Source organism: Eublepharis macularius, chromosome 7 (assembly GCF_028583425.1).
Source record: "Eublepharis macularius isolate TG4126 chromosome 7, MPM_Emac_v1.0, whole genome shotgun sequence".
NCBI classification, from domain to species: Eukaryota; Metazoa; Chordata; class Lepidosauria; order Squamata; family Eublepharidae; genus Eublepharis; species Eublepharis macularius.
The window spans coordinates 107294884-107310655 of NC_072796.1; the positions used below are offsets into that span (position 1 = coordinate 107294884).

Sequence of the window (15772 nt, forward strand, 5' to 3'; positions counted from 1 at the left end):
TTTTCCATTGTTTCAGGCATGGCTACAAAGTTGGCCACAACCCAAGACAGAACCTCCCCCCCCCCACTCCCAAGACAGATTAAAGGTAAAATAGTCAATGGGCTGTTGTTGTTTTTTTGTTTCTTTCTCCCTGCTATTTCCATGAACAGGCACATTTGGTAATTCAATTAGAAAAAGGCTTCCTCCTTCTTTCCCACCCAAATTGCTCTAGGCTGATTGGCTGAACTAAGGAAAGCTGGGGATATTAGCTTAGCTCAGTTGCAGAGTGGAGGAAATACAATCATTTAGCTGTTTGAAACATATGCACTATTTGATTAGTTCTTTACAGACTTGGGTCTTTTTGAACAGCCAGTTTGCTTTTCTCCTTCAAGTTTTACAGTCACCACATGGTTTCAAGAGTCCCACATGCAATGAATCTCCCTGCCATCTGGCTTCAGGCAGTGACAGGCTCACAGCTTGGTCCGAAGTGAGATGGCCACAGAGTCTTTGGACCATCTCAAACAGCCTGTTTCCAGTTTGTACAAACAATTACTCATTGGAGACAAATGAGTTTCATGAATCTTCTTGTAGCAGGATGGGGGTGGGGGGAACATATAGGAACATCTGAAGAGCCTTGCTAGATCAGACCAATGTTACATCTGCTGCAGTCTCCTCTTTCAACTCAGCGGCCACACAGTTGCCCTGGAGGGCCAACAAATAGGGCATAGAAGCGAAGGCCTTCCCCTGATGTTGCTCTGATATTCAGAGTCTTACTGTCCTTGAATATGGATGTGCCCTTAAGGTTAGTTGCCATTGATGGACCTCTATCTCCTCCTTGGATTTGTCTAAAGCCACCTTACGTTAGTAGCTATCACTATGTCCTTTAGCTGTGAATGCCACAATTTAATTGTTCATTAACTAAAGAAGTACTTCCTTTTGTCCATGCTGTAGCAGTCTCTGTCATTCCATCCAAGACACTTAGTGCGGAAATGAACAATAAAGCGTAAAGTCTACACCTCTGCCTGCACAAATTAATCCAGGCAATCCAAATTGCAATATGCTGTTATCAGAAACTCAGTCATAAAAGGAGCCATGATTCCAGATTGAATCCTGGCACCTCCAGACAAAAGATCCCAGGAAGTGAATCTGGGACAGACTTCCACTTGACAATATGGAGAGCTTCTGTCCCTCAGAGCAGACAGTATTGGGCTGGATTCTGACTCAGTAAACTGTATAGTAGCTTCATATGTTCATAATCCTCAATGAGCAGACCTAGTGTTCGTGGGTTCAAGATATATTATCCAGCTTAAGTGTCTGGATTATTGCTCGTCCATATGCGGATGCAGTTACCCTGTGCATTATATTCTTGAAATATATATATATATATATATATATATATGATCCATGCAGTTAAGGTGTCTTTGTCTTTTCAATTCTAGAATTTCTGCAAACTTAATGAACACAGTGAGGTCTGATGCCAGCCAGATGTATTTATCTATCTGCTCATCTCCAGAAGGAACGTCTCTAGAAGGAACAACACCACAGGGTTTCCCTGGATCTTTAAGCACGGGATTTCATTGGTGATGAATTGTATGCCAAGTAACTATCAAACCCAGTAGCAACCGTGTTTACTGGTGTGTAGTTCCTGACAGTTTGCTTCTGAATGACCACAAGTGACTTTTTTATATAACCTGGATTGTTCTTTAGTAGCTACATATTTTGTATACATTTAGATTTTTTTTAAAAATAGAAAACAATTTAGGATATTACTTTATTACAGTGATGTATATTGTCTTAGCTTTGTCCTGTTGTAACTTTGTGGTATCATTTCTGTGCATGAGAGAATACAAAGTTATTGAATTTTGTTCTGCAACTGATGGTATCTGAACATACAAACACAAGCGGTGATATAAGATCATTTCTTCTCAAATACCTACAATGCACATAGCGTGTTGATACTGTCACACTCTGTCAAAGTCACTGTATTCGCTGGCTGGTTCAAGTATCACCTGTCTTAAACATATTTTCTCATGGTTTTATAATGTTGTTTAGTTTTTTGATTGCTATAGTCTCAGTTGTGGAAGCAGCTTAGTATTTGTTGCTGAGATTCTCTAGTTTGACCTTAGCTCACACATATGTAAACTGAGTTCAGTAGTTTCTTTACAGTGAGTTGAAATGTTAAATATCTTATTTTGAGGCAGATTTTAAAATGGATGGCCTGCATTCATAGTAAAATCTGCTACCAAATAATATATTTGAATGAGGGAATGTGCAGGTTTTTTTGTGTGTGCATCTGCTGATATGAAGTACTTTGCATACACAGGGGACGATTTACATAGATGTGTACATTTATTCTGGCACAGGAGTTTGAAATGGCTTTAGAAATTAGGAATTAGCTTCCCCAAGCATGCTCTGGGTTTCTTTATATCACTGCCAAATGGCACAGAGTTGTATGGTGATATAGCATTATTACTTCTTCCATTACTTCTCAAGTTTGAAACATGAAGAAATGAAGTGGTAAATTAGAAGTATACACAACTACATTTCCCCCAGATTTTCTACATTTGCCTATAAATCATCCTTAGAATGGCATCATACAACCAATTATGACAGGCTGTGTAGAATCCTTCCATCCCTGATTGAGTGGAAACACATGTGTGACTCATCTAGGAAAGTTAAGAAGAAACTGCTAGGGAAAGAATGGGAAATGGCACTGAAGAAACAGCAAGGGAAGTTGAGGTACCATTTCAGGAGAAATATCCACTCTACTGTGATTACTAGTTTCAAATCAAAAATCAAGAGTGAAGAATATATTTCTTATGCCTAAAATATAGTATTATTTTATTATCAAACTGTGATAGAGTTCATTGTCATTAACTAACTTTCCAAGGAATTTCAAAGTAAGGTGCAGTGACTGTTGCTGGTTGAAAATGAAAGATTCATACTTTATTTATAAACAGCTATGCTAGTGTGAATGCTTGTGGGGAGTGGCACATAAGCGAAGCTTTATGTATGTTATGGTCTTCTTGAACTTTCATGTTAGCATAGCAACTCTTAGGATTAAGTCTATTTAGGAAATTTATGGAAACGGTATTCTGATTTTGGATTAGTTGTCCAGCTCGACTCTAAGGTAGAGAAAATAACCTTCATTTAAAATAATTTTTTAACAGATAAAATTTTGCACAATTTCTTTCTGTTCTGAGCATTTCAAACTATATGTATAAGAACAGTATTTCTAACATTCAGGAAAAATGCAGTAATATTTTTTAACTGCAAAACAACAAGGCAATCCCTGGTAAAGATCAACAGCAGAAAAGTGGAAAACCATCCGGGAAGTGAGAAAATATATCTGTATTGTAGGACAATAGCAATGTAATATATTCAGTAATAGTACAGTGTGCAAAGGTGCATTCATACATTCATAATAACATTCCTAATATGTCCAAAATCCTTTGAATCTGTCAAAACAGGGGACTCAATGCCCCACTCCAGCAGTTTCAGGAACAGGGCAATTGTCCAATGGGTAGATCAATTTGTATAATAAACTGCGTTCTATACGTTTGTATAATAAACTGCATTCTGCGTTCTGCATTCTGGTTTTCCACTTTTCTACTGTTATATTAAGGCAGGACTGCCATATTTAAACTAGGTATTATGGACAATCCAAACTAGATATGGCTAGTTCAGTGACATCAAGAAGGACATTGACTGTATCGCAGCTGTCATGCATTGCTTTAAGTATTCCAGTTATTGGTTTGGAAATAAATGTATGTGTCTGGCATATTGAAAAGCAGTGAAACATCAGTGCTGACTACACTTCATTGAGTGGGAACATGCTAAGAAATTGAGTCTATTGACGTGTAGGGATGTGCAAAACTCGATTTCAATGGCTATTTTTGTCTTCAACTTATCCACAAAAATTGATGTTCAATTTTCATAAAACTAACTTAAATCATTGAAGCACATCACATTCATATCATTACCTGCAATTTCACATCATGTTGTCATTCAAAAACACAAAGCACTACAGTTCTGAATAACTGTTGCGTACCTTCAGAGAAATTGGGCACTGGGTTCCTCATGTAAAAGGTGTATAAATTAATGCAGATCTGAATACATGTGCACTTGGCACCCAGTTAACTTTAATCTGAAACCGTTTGTGCAATGGATGCTTATGTGCAACAGCAAACATGGGATTGGCCGTGGCTATTCATTTTCTATGATTCATGCCTTATGCAAAAATCCAGAAATGTATACAAAGTGCATCCATAAGAAGTTTCTGCTTATTCTGGGAAGAGGTCTCAAAATATGATCAATCCATTAAAAATTATATATGAAATCCTGTATTAAAGTCAGACAGCTTAGAAGCATTGTATAGTATAAAGGCACACTGAGTTAAAAATGTATATTCCTGCCATTTCTGCTGCTAACACATTGTGGTCATGATTTGTTTATTTGCAGTGAATGCAGGGGATCTGTACTCTGTGCCCAGAGAGCTCCAAGCAATCACACTTAAATAATTGCCTCATGTTATGTTGTATTATGCTGGTTGTTTACAATTGTGTCTGCAGAACATTGGGTTCATTTTCTATACTGGCTGGACTAAGAAACAATAGATTTGAGTGGGTCGTTTAAACTATAAAAAGAGAGGAAAACTGTTGAATCTCAGTGTGCTATAGACTTCTTCTTTGGCTCTCAGGAGTTAGAAAAGAGTGGAGCAGGGAGAGAAAGATTCTTAACTAGAGTGGCTGCAGGCAAATAGTCTTAAAAAGTGTTGTCTTTACTGGGACAAGGAGCCAGTTCTGTGAAGCATCGAATAACTCTACTTATCAACAATGCCATCCTAAGCTCGGGAGGGTGTAATTGTTTAGGATTGCCCTGTAAGTGACTCTGGCAGACAAGGGTTCTCTGTGTGCCAATGTACATATGCAAAAAACAGTAACCACATGTGATAAAATGGCTGTCACAGAAAGAAAATAGCATGCGAAGAAATGCTTCGTGTCATAATGACAATGGGCATAATATGTTTAAAAATCCATCCTACGAATCCTCTCAAAGTCAACCACTGTTTATTGGCTTTCTTTGAATCCCTAGAGAACGATATAGCTGAAACCATTGATATTAGCAATCACAACAGTGCATGCCTCTTTTTACTGGAAATCAACAGATGTCCCTGGTTCTGTTCTTGCATTGTTCCAGAATTTCTCTTGGCACTGTAAAAATAAACAGGAGTCTAGTGGCATGTAAAATAGTTACAAGATTTTATTTCAGCATAAGCATTTGTGGATTGGAGCCCACAAAAGCTGGGTTTTTTTAGTTTTTAAGATGCCACTAAACTTCTGTTTGTTTGTTTGTTTTTGCTGCGGCATTCCTACCCTGCTGGAAGTCGTCTCAGCATTTTGTTTTATGCCTTAATTCCAGTTCAATTTAGAGTATTACAAAAAATTGCAGAGCTGGATTCTGTGCAATTAGCTTTCAGGATTTTTTCCCCCAGGTGACCTGTGTCTTTTCTTTTGATCTTGATGCTATCCATGCCCATGTTGCATTCTGCAACATACTGGCCTTGATGCAATAATACATTCCATTCCGTCAGCATTCTTTGTGTTGGTGCTTTCCTGATGCACAGCACACATATATATGCATTTTGAAAAATAGACAGAGAGAAGTTTTATACAACTCTACATACAGTCAGATCAAGGTTTCTCTTTTCTGGTGTTTTACCAGTGTGTGTCAGTAACAGAAGATTTTAAAAGGCACTAATGAATTTAAAGAACTGAAAGAGGAAACGAGTGGCACATGTACTGTTTGGAACAAAATTCAGAAATTAAAAAATGGCACAATGGGGAATTCCTAGTGCACAAGGCCTGATAAACTGAAACTTCAAAAGCTAGGAAAATGTCAAAAGAAGAGAAGTTTGGAAGCATCTGTACTTTTTACAGAGTTCTCCATTGGTTCCGTGTGAAGTGGTACAACTCAATGATACAAATGCTCAGTATTTTGATTTTCATCTAGCACTTTAAAGAAAGCACTGACTTTTATGTTTTACTATCCAGAAGTCATCTGTACTTTCTAAGCTATTACGTTAATTTCATGTTTGTTATCATCTTTTTAGAGATTTCTTCCAAGCCTCATATTGACATAATAATAGAACATCTTGTCAAATCAGACCTGAGTTCTAGCATACTCTCCAAAAGTAGCAAGAAAAATGCTGTCAGGAATCCTGCCATGATAGAGACAAGCATCCCTGTTGTTGCTCTCAGCATTTAATAAGTGCAGATGGACTGTATCTGAACCTGGAGGTTCTAAGGATTTGGCTTACCTTCCATGAAACTGACCAATTCTTTTGAGAATAAGAATCTCAGCTAATAATCTTTCACCACTTTCCAGCTGAGTTTTTTTAATGCAGTATACATTGGAAGATATATTTTAGTGAGAGTTCATCAACATGGCAGTTTTCCTGGTTCCATAGCAGCTGCTGTAGTACTCAGCTGAGAGTGCTAGTAATTGTCCTTAGTGGAGAAATTGAATATTTATAGGGGAAACAAGAGGACACTATAAGAAGGACTCAGACCATAAGGAGAAACCCACGATTCAGTCAGAAAATACTCTGTGGTGGAAATACCATTAGATTGACTCTCATCCATGTTTTCACGGGGGTTTATACACTCTTGCAAGTTAGTTGTACTTTAGCTAACTACACGCCCCAGAGATACAGACCTGCTTTGTGTAAACTGTAGGGACTGACAGGGACTTGTGTGAAGAGAAGTATCTTGCATGTTTGGGTTGATGTGCTCAAATTAAGGCTGACTGCCTTACCTACTAAGAGTTGGCTTCTTCCAGTATTTTTCTACTCAGTCTCACTGTACTTCCCCTTTTACTACAGCAACCATCCCACATGGATTTTGTGGGATAAGCCAACTCCCATTATCTCTAGCATAGCATTTTTTGTGGTCACTACTTCCATTTTCATTAGCAGGAAATTTGGTTTGTTCTAAACCCTTCCTCCCATCTCTTAGAGATTTACAAATCAACTACTGAGCAAGAATTTTTTGAAAAAATAAAACGAAAGTACAGTGTTAGAGAACAAAGTTGGTGACAATCATAAATGATGCATTAAAATATGTAATAAGGGAGATCTGCTCAGATCATTGCTATGCAAATTAAATGTCCCTAATGTTCATCACGTGCTTTTCCTTTTAAAGGTTATTTCTCCCTGAATCCGTATATTAAGTGTCAAAAAAGTCTGGCTTTAGGTACCTTATTGTAATTTATTGGACACTGGGACAGAGCCGGATGGTATAAATCTAAAATTTAGGATACCTTCCTTGTTTCATGAAAAAACTTAATGTGCCAAAGAGCATTTGTGAATATTGTTTGACATTTACTGGCTTGCAAAATATACTAATGAATTGTTTTGAAAAGAATGCACTTCCTAGGAGGGATACATCCCTCTATCGACCAAAAATGTCCTTATAAATAAGAGCACTTCTAGAGTCGATGTTAAATGGTGCTTTCATCCTTCAAATGGATTTTATTAAGGATTAGACAGTCAGTTCATTTCTGTATGTTTAACAATGCATTTCATTTGTTCTTTTCCTGTTTGTTATTAGCATATGCAATAATAATAAATTTATACAGAAATAAATTAGAATGTGAAGTAATTTTCACACTGAAGGGAAAAGGGTTGTTTTCTTTTTGATGGTATTGTGTTAAAGGTTTTTTAACATTCTGTGCTAAATGGTCCAGACTTTGTCAACTTGAGTATATAAAATTTTAGTGGTGATAAGACACAATAGAATTGCCTTCATATAATACATTGTATAAACATTTCTTATTCTTCTTGTTTTTTTTGGAATACAAAATCTCAGAATTATTTTAAATAGTTGGCTTTTCTTGTGCAATAGGGTCTGATAAAATTCAAAAGGTGAATCTAGCACGCAGGATCTAAATTGTATGTTTCCTGAGGGAAAACAATGAATGAATTGCTCTGTATTACATGAGTGAACATAGCATGGTTGAGCCCAAGTCACATGTCGAAAGCCTGGGGGGCACAGCCTGCTCAAAACACTTTTACAACTTTAGAAAGCAGCTTTGAATATTTAGATCTCACATAACCAAATTGTTATAACACGTCTTTCTCCCAAAATGTGAAAATGTTCACAATATCATAGCTGTAAGAATCAATTTCCATTTTTTAAAACAAGAAAACCTGATAGATATGACTCAAAATTAGGTAGACAATTATTATCTAACCCTTGCACATCTAAAGGTGGCTTTGGTCATTACTCGGATGCAGAATGCAATATTTTGCATGAGTGTCCAACTTTCATCTCCAGTTAAAAACACTGAAGCTTATAGGGACTGGAATGCCCGCCAGCTATAAGGGCTTTGAGAGATTTTGCTAGTTAGTGTAAACAGTACAGGTTTAGACGGACCAACAGTCTGAGTTTCATACATAAATGAGAGTTCACAAAAACAACTGTCTAAACGTGTGATAGTTGTGAAGTTTGCAGTCTATGGCAAGATAGCTATTTGTAATGTGGTGTCATACATTTTTTGTAAGAATATGTATTGTGAAGAAGGTTCTTCAATCATATTCTAAATACATTTCAGGTCTTTTAGAATAATCTGTCAAAACATACTGGTTTGCTTATCTTTTCTAAGGCAGCTAACAAAGCAGCAATAGCTGAAAGGTCTCAAAAACAACAGAAGTGTCCAGAAACAAGATTAAAAATAATACATATACACAATTAAAAAGCACAGCCAGATCTGCCAAAACAATTTACCCTACACTAAATGCCTCCTCGAATAAAACCAGCTCACACTCCTTCCAGAAGGGCGTAAGTGACGGTGCCTTCCTCGTCTACTCTGGTACCTTATTTCAGAGGAATGGACCTACTAAGAAGAAACTCATGACCAAACTGTGGCCATATGAACAATCCCAAAAGTAGATACCACCAGGAGACAGCTGACTGAGGAACAACTGGCACACTGGATTATAACGAGATGTGGTTCCATAATATAGGACCGTCTTGGTTTAAGTGCAGGATTTATATATGTTATTTTTAGTATTTTCATTATTTATTATTACATTGTTTATCTGCCTCAAGGCAGATTACACAGTGCAAGTCAATATGATCAACAGCTGAGACAGCCAATAAATAATGTAATAGGGTTTACAAATACAAATTTGCAGAGGTTTGAAAACAAGCAGAATTCTGATAAAGAGCTGAAACAAAGCATAAGCGATTTCAAACCTGATACATTAAGCAATGCAGAAACTGCCCAGTATAGCAATAAACAGTACGTAGTAGTATAGTCTATAGTACCTATCCCTTTGCCAACGCATCTCTTTGAAACCATTTAATAACAGTACATAAGAGTACAACCCTCTTATCTGAATAAAAAAGCTCTCTTGGATAATTTGGTTTTGCATAGTTTGCAGAAAACCATGAGATTGGGAGCTTTCCTGACCTCTTCAGGTAGGCAATTCTATAAGATAGGGCCACCACAGAGAGCACATATGTATAAGCAGCTGTTGATTTTGCCCAGTAGAATGCCCTGCTTAGATGAGGGAAAGAGGCAGTCCCATAGATATGAACTGAGCCCAGTAACCCTGACCTGGATAGCCCAAGCCAGCCCAATCTCATCAGATCTCAGAAGCTAAGCAGAGTTGGCCTTGGTTAGTAAATAGACAGGAGACTTCAAAGAACACCATGGTTGTTATGCAGAGGCAGGCAATGGCAAACCTCCTGCGTTCATCTCTTTACCTTGAAAACCCCAGAAGAGGAAGCCATAAGTTGACTACAACTTGGCAGTTCACCACCAACTGATGAGTAGCCAGTGGAGTGACTACAGAATGGGAGTGATACGCATGGATTCAGGAAACCTGGGGTAAAATTCAAGTTTGCAGAAAACATAAACAGTTAAAAATATTATCCCCTCCCAAGACTCCCAAGTAACCAACATCTTGTGTATATGGGTATCACAAAGGGAATAGAAGATTAAATGATATTCTGGGTTGTCAGAGCAAGGCTTCCAATAACCAGTGCAAACAAGTTGAATCGAGAGTGAGGGGATGAAGAGCAAGGAGAGGGTGAGGGGATAAAAACTGCAGGGTACGGCAAGGTGGAGGAGGGGGGCAGGAGAACCAGTGGGAAGGGAGAGAAAAGTGTGAATAGATGGGATGAGTGGCCAGGGGAGGGAAGGCTGTGTGAGCAGCTGGTCAAGTGGATATGCAGGAAGAAAGATCAGGTTTGTGACCACCTTTTGTAGCCTGTATTATACGCCACCTGTTTCCCATTCATAGTACAGTATCCTAGCTTATCTCTAGGGGTGGTAGGGATATCTGTGCTGCTGTGTGCTCTATGTAGACATCAACAATTTCAAAATAATTAAATATTAAAGAATCTTTTAAAAATGTATAACATGCTAAGGACAAAACATGTCATTCATATTAGTTATATACAACAATATCCAGATATGTGTCAGTTACAACTACAGTCCATGCAACAGGGACATAAGTACTTCAAGCTACTTCAGGCCATTTTCAAGACCAAATGTAAAACACTTCTTAAAATTTAACATCTGGTTGAAAACATTCTAGAGAGAAACTGGATGGGATCATAATCACATGTGAAGGGTGGCTGGTTTCAATGAGCTTACATGAGTAACCCTTCAAAGGATGGGGTCATGAGTAGACATGGGCACGAACAGAGAAAAAAAATCTGAACAGGCTGTTTAGTGTTCGTTCCCAACGATGAACACAAACAGCCAACCAGAACCGAACATGTCCTGGTAATGACCCTCCCACTGATCCCTGCTCAGAAGGGCTAGTCGCCCACTTTCTCCCCCCAACAGATGTTTTGCTGGGCAAGGATGGAGACCACAGGCTCAGGTGGTGCATCTTCAGATGCCTAGTCAGGGCCGTCGACGACAGGTGCTTCGGATTTTTGATCCTGCACACCAGGACATCACAGGGATGGCACCACACCACATGGGGATCATTAGGAAGGGCCCGAAAGTGCCTCCATATGGAGGTGTTGAAACGTGGACCACTAACTGTCCCAGAGGAAGGAGGATGAACGGTTACAGGCTGCACTGCGGAGCTGGCCACAGACGATGGAGTGAGGGGTGGACTGCAAGGCAGGGACACCACTGAGAGTTTGGGATGGGAATGGGAGGGATCTTTCATAAAACACAAACCATTCCTCCAGGGATCCATTACCCACCCCCTCCTCAAAATGTTGAGAGAGATCCTCTCCCACCAGCGGAAAGACCTCTTTGGCCTCCTCCACAGCCCCCACAGGTGAATTTGGGGCAGCGGGAAGACTCTCTGGTGCCCACGAGCCACACCCAGTACTGCTTTCCACAAGTAAACCAGGAGGACTGCCTTCGCACTTCACTTCACGACCACCCTTGGTGGCCAACACAACAGGAAGACTCATTGTGCCACCAAACTAGAATTAAGGAGGACAGAAAAGGAGAGAACACTGTGAGCCCTTAGCCAAGGTGCTTGGCCCCAGAGCCTGGCAGCAGCCCTGGAACCGGAGGGAGGGGGTAGAGCCCTAGCCCAGTAGCACTCCCAGAAGCCTCATCAGATCAGGCACTGATAATAATGTGAGCCCTCAGCCGTGGTACCCACTGAGCTTGGTCCTAGGGCCTGGCAGCAGCCCCGGAACCTGAGGGAAGGGGGAAGAGCCCTAGCCCAACACTCCCAGAGACCTGACCAGATCAGGCACTAATAATCAGGGTGAGCCCTCAGCCGAGGTGCCCACTGAGCTTGGCCCCAGGGCCTGGCAGCAGCCCTGGAATCAGAGGGAGGGGGTAGAGCCCTAGCCCAGCAGCACTCCCAGAAGCCTCATCAGATCAGGCACTGATAATAATGTGATCCCTCAGCCGTGGTGCCCACCGAGCTTGGCCCCAGGGCCTGGCTGCAGCCCTAGAACCAGAGGCTGAGGCTAGAGAACTAGCCTAGTGCTTGTGCCTGACCACCAGATCAGGCACTGTCTGATACTGATAGTAATAATAATAATAATCAGGGTAAGCCCTCAGCTGAGGTGCCCTCTGAGCTTGGCCCCAGGGCCTGGCAGCAGCCCTGGAACCAGAGGGGATAGCTCCCTATCCCACCCACCACACACAGAAAAAAGTCCAGCTCCAATGTACTCTCCCACTCTCTCCTTCCAAACGCTATTAAGAGCTCTGTCCTGCTCCACTGCTTGCTGAAAGTGAAACCAGAACTGGGAGCGTAGTGCCCTTTTATAAGCTGAGGACTCATTGAGAAACACAGGAGGCCTGTGGTTTGCAGTCAGAACTGCCTAACAGGGTTTGCAGGGATGAGATTGGAGTTCCCATGGAACAACCCCCTCCTCCCTCCCTCCCCCCTGGTGTCTGCTCCCATGTTACCAATTGTTACCAATTTGCAGCTCCACGCTTGGAAGGAAGACCTGCCCATCAAGATAAATTGGGCTTTGATTGGGGTGTCCGGGGCGACAGAGGGAGTGCAGACAGAGTTCAGGCACTCCCCCCCTCCGTTGCTGAGGCAATTGAATGAAGGCGCCTGAGTGTCTAGCTTCCTGAACGGCAGCCGGGTGCAATGAACAAGGCTTGCACCAACCACCTGTTCAGCTGGAGTGGCACATCACGAACAGCTTGTTCGTGAGCAACCGAGTGGCATGTTCGTGGAGTTTTTTCATTCGTAATGCTGTTCGTGCTCATGTCAAGTCACGAGACAGCCAAATATGCTGTATTTCCAGGGGCCAGGGTGCTAGCCCTCCAGCTCCAGCACCACTGCCCTGGCCAGTTGCTCAATTGGTAGCTCAGGGTGCATCCTGCCTTACTGGCCACCTGGCCTGGATTCAGCCTCACTTGCCTGCCAATGTGACCAGAGAAAATGGGGGGAAGTATGCTGAACCCAGAAATGATGCCACTTCCATTATTTGCCATAGAAATTTTGGAGTGGCAACACTTCCAGTTTCAATGCAGTTCCTCCCACTTTGGTTGCTTCAAAAGATAAGTGAACATCAAGTCAACCATCTGGTTAGGACATGCCCAGCGTGCCAGCAGGGAGGGGGGCTCTTGGGCTGGTGTGTGTGTGTGGGGGGGGGTCAGGTTGGCCCACTTAGGGTGTAGAAAGCCTAAGGATAGGTCCTGTATGTTTTCCCTAAAGCACTGGCAGAGTTCATCTGAGGAAGTAGATAGATTTCAGTAAGAACTCCTTCAAAAATTACTGGGGGGAGAGGGGATTTGACAACAATTTGTGCCATTTATAGATACATACAAAAGCCATTGAAAACACACACAACTTTATGGGGGAAATTTGGGACAAGAAAGATGAGAATGGTATGAAAATCAAGACCTCTCACAGGGAAAAAGCAAAATCAATTTGGGATAGTAGACTGAGCTTGAGAAGTTTGATCAAACATCGAGAAAGCACCCACTAGTTTAGCTCACATTCTGTTCTCTGGTCACAAACAGTGAACAATTTTTTTCCAGTTGTGCAACTGTTTGTGAGCACTTTGAGCGTCTTCATCACATTTTTTGCATGTTCAGACAGTTCAGTACAGTAGAATACAGTGCAAGTGGCAGTGATTCATTGAGAATTCTAGTTTCTTCCTTCTCTCACGGATCTGTCATCACTGCATGTTGCTCAATTATTAATCATATAAATAAATAGTAAACAAATCAGACAGTTTAAAAAAAATAAACATTGTGGGGGTTTTTTAAGTCATACTGTTTGGTATTCTTTTAGGTCAGTGCTATCAAGGTTATTTCACACATGCATTTTCACACAGCTGTATAGAAGGTTTCGTTCCCCTCCCATATCATTTAATTATCCAACTCAACCATCCATGATCCTAGGGGAGAATCATCATCTACTGCACAGATGCAAAAATGCCCACAGGCAAGGAAATTAAACTTCACCACTTCAAGGAAACAAAATCCATTGCTATCAAACATTTGTTTGCCTGTTGAAATGCATGGTGTCCCTAATTATTACTTCTCCTTTTCTTTCCTAGAGTTTTGCTCAGGTGCAGGAGCATAGTAAGATTCTCATCACTGCTTGCCAGAACAATGTACATGACCAACTTACGGAGTGGTTATATGAAGAGCATAATAAGTTACCACATTACAGGTGGCCTCTCTGTCCACTTCAGATTTTTGGGAGAGGCTCTTCACTATATGTATGGCTCAATCATCAACCAACAGGGAGACTGCAATGAAGAAATCAGAAGAAGATTGAGACTCGGAAGAGCAGCTGCGAGGGAGCTAGATAAGATCCTTAAAGATAAAGATGTCTCTCTGGGAACCAAGGTCAAGATAATCCACACTACGGTATTCCCCATTGCCATGTGTGAATGTGAAAGTTGGACAGTAAAGAAAGCTGACAGGAAACAAATTGATTAATTTGAAATGTGGTGCTGGAGGAGAGTTTTGCGGATACCATGGACAGCCAAAAGACAAATAAGTGGTTACTAGATCAAATCAAGCCGGAATTCTCCTTAGAAGCTAAAATGACAAGACTAAAGCTATCGTACTTTGGTCACATCATGAGAAGACAAGATTCTCTGGAAAAGTCAATAATGCTAGGAAAAGTGGAAGGCAGCAGGAAAAGAGGAAGACCTAAAAAGAGGTGGCTTGACTCAATAAAAGAAGCCACGTCCTCCAGTTTGCAGGATCTGAGTAGGTCTGTTAGAGATAGAACATTTTGGAGGTCTTTCATTCATAGGGTTGCCATAGGTAGGAAACGACTTGACAGCATAGACACACACACACACACACACAAATATATAAATCAATAAATAGGATCTTTTCTAGTGTAGTGTTTATTTGTAGAACTCCCTTTCCTCAGCTGTTCATTTGACAACTGATCATCTTACTTTTAGGAGTCAGGAAAAACTTATCTCTTTACATAGTTTTTTTACTGAGATTTTGTCTTTGTAGATTTGCTGCTAGTCATTGCAAGGGGTATTGTTATTTAGGAAAGTTGAATATGTATTAATTGATTTTAATTGTGGTTTTACTAACATTCACTTTGTAAGCTACCTCAAAACTCATTGTGGTTGTATCTATAGTATGAGTAACACATCTCCCTATCTTGCTGATACTGATATTGACTAGAGGCGGGCATGAACTTTTCACAGATCTGCCCCTGTTCGTGGACCGGTTCGTCATTCCATGGTCTGTCACTTTTGGGGGCCCTAGGACGGCCCCCTTCACACTCAGAGATACCAAACTCACAGGGAGTCTTCAGCAGGCTCTCCTCCAGCCCCCAAGTTTGGTGAAGATTGGATTTCGGATGTCCAAGTTTTAAACACCCAAAGCAGCTGCCCCCAGGAAAGTTCAATTAGATATAATAGAAGCCACAAATGCTAATTGACTTACATTGGCTCCATTGAGATACATTGCAGTACCAAAAAGTTGCAATGAAAACATGGAATGGAGTTAGAGAATGTTTCTTTGAGAATGGAAAGTGCGCTGTAGAGGTGCGGTTCTCTGTTATTTCTGCACAAGCTTAGATGCACTGCTCTGCTCTGGGCCTAGGGTTGCCAGCCTCCAGGTGGTAGATGGAGATCGCCCTAAATTGATCTCCAGGCCACAGAGGTGAGTTCATCTGGAGAAAACGGCTGCTTTGGAGGGAGATCTCTATGGCATTATACCCCACTGAGGTTCCTTCCCTCCCCAAACCCTGCCTTCTTCAGGAATTCTCCAGGAATTTCCCAACCTGGAGCTGGCAACCCTATCTGGACATGGAATGAAGGCCCCCAGAGTGGAATGACAGTTCCTAGGAGCA

At 41.0% G+C, this 15772-nt stretch overlaps 1 protein-coding gene across 2 annotated transcripts in view; it reads left to right on the top strand.

The window, feature by feature from the left end:
• SLC26A7 (solute carrier family 26 member 7) overlaps positions 1 to 7808 on the top strand; it is a 113152-nt gene extending 105344 nt beyond the window's left edge. For both annotated transcript variants that reach the window (XM_054985706.1, XM_054985707.1), the window contains one exon: positions 1419 to 7808. In XM_054985706.1, coding sequence (XP_054841681.1) covers positions 1419 to 1454 — 36 coding nt within the window. In that variant the 3' untranslated portion in view covers positions 1455 to 7808. The remainder of the gene's footprint in view (positions 1 to 1418) is intronic.
• Positions 7809 to 15772: the final 7964 nt, after the last annotated feature.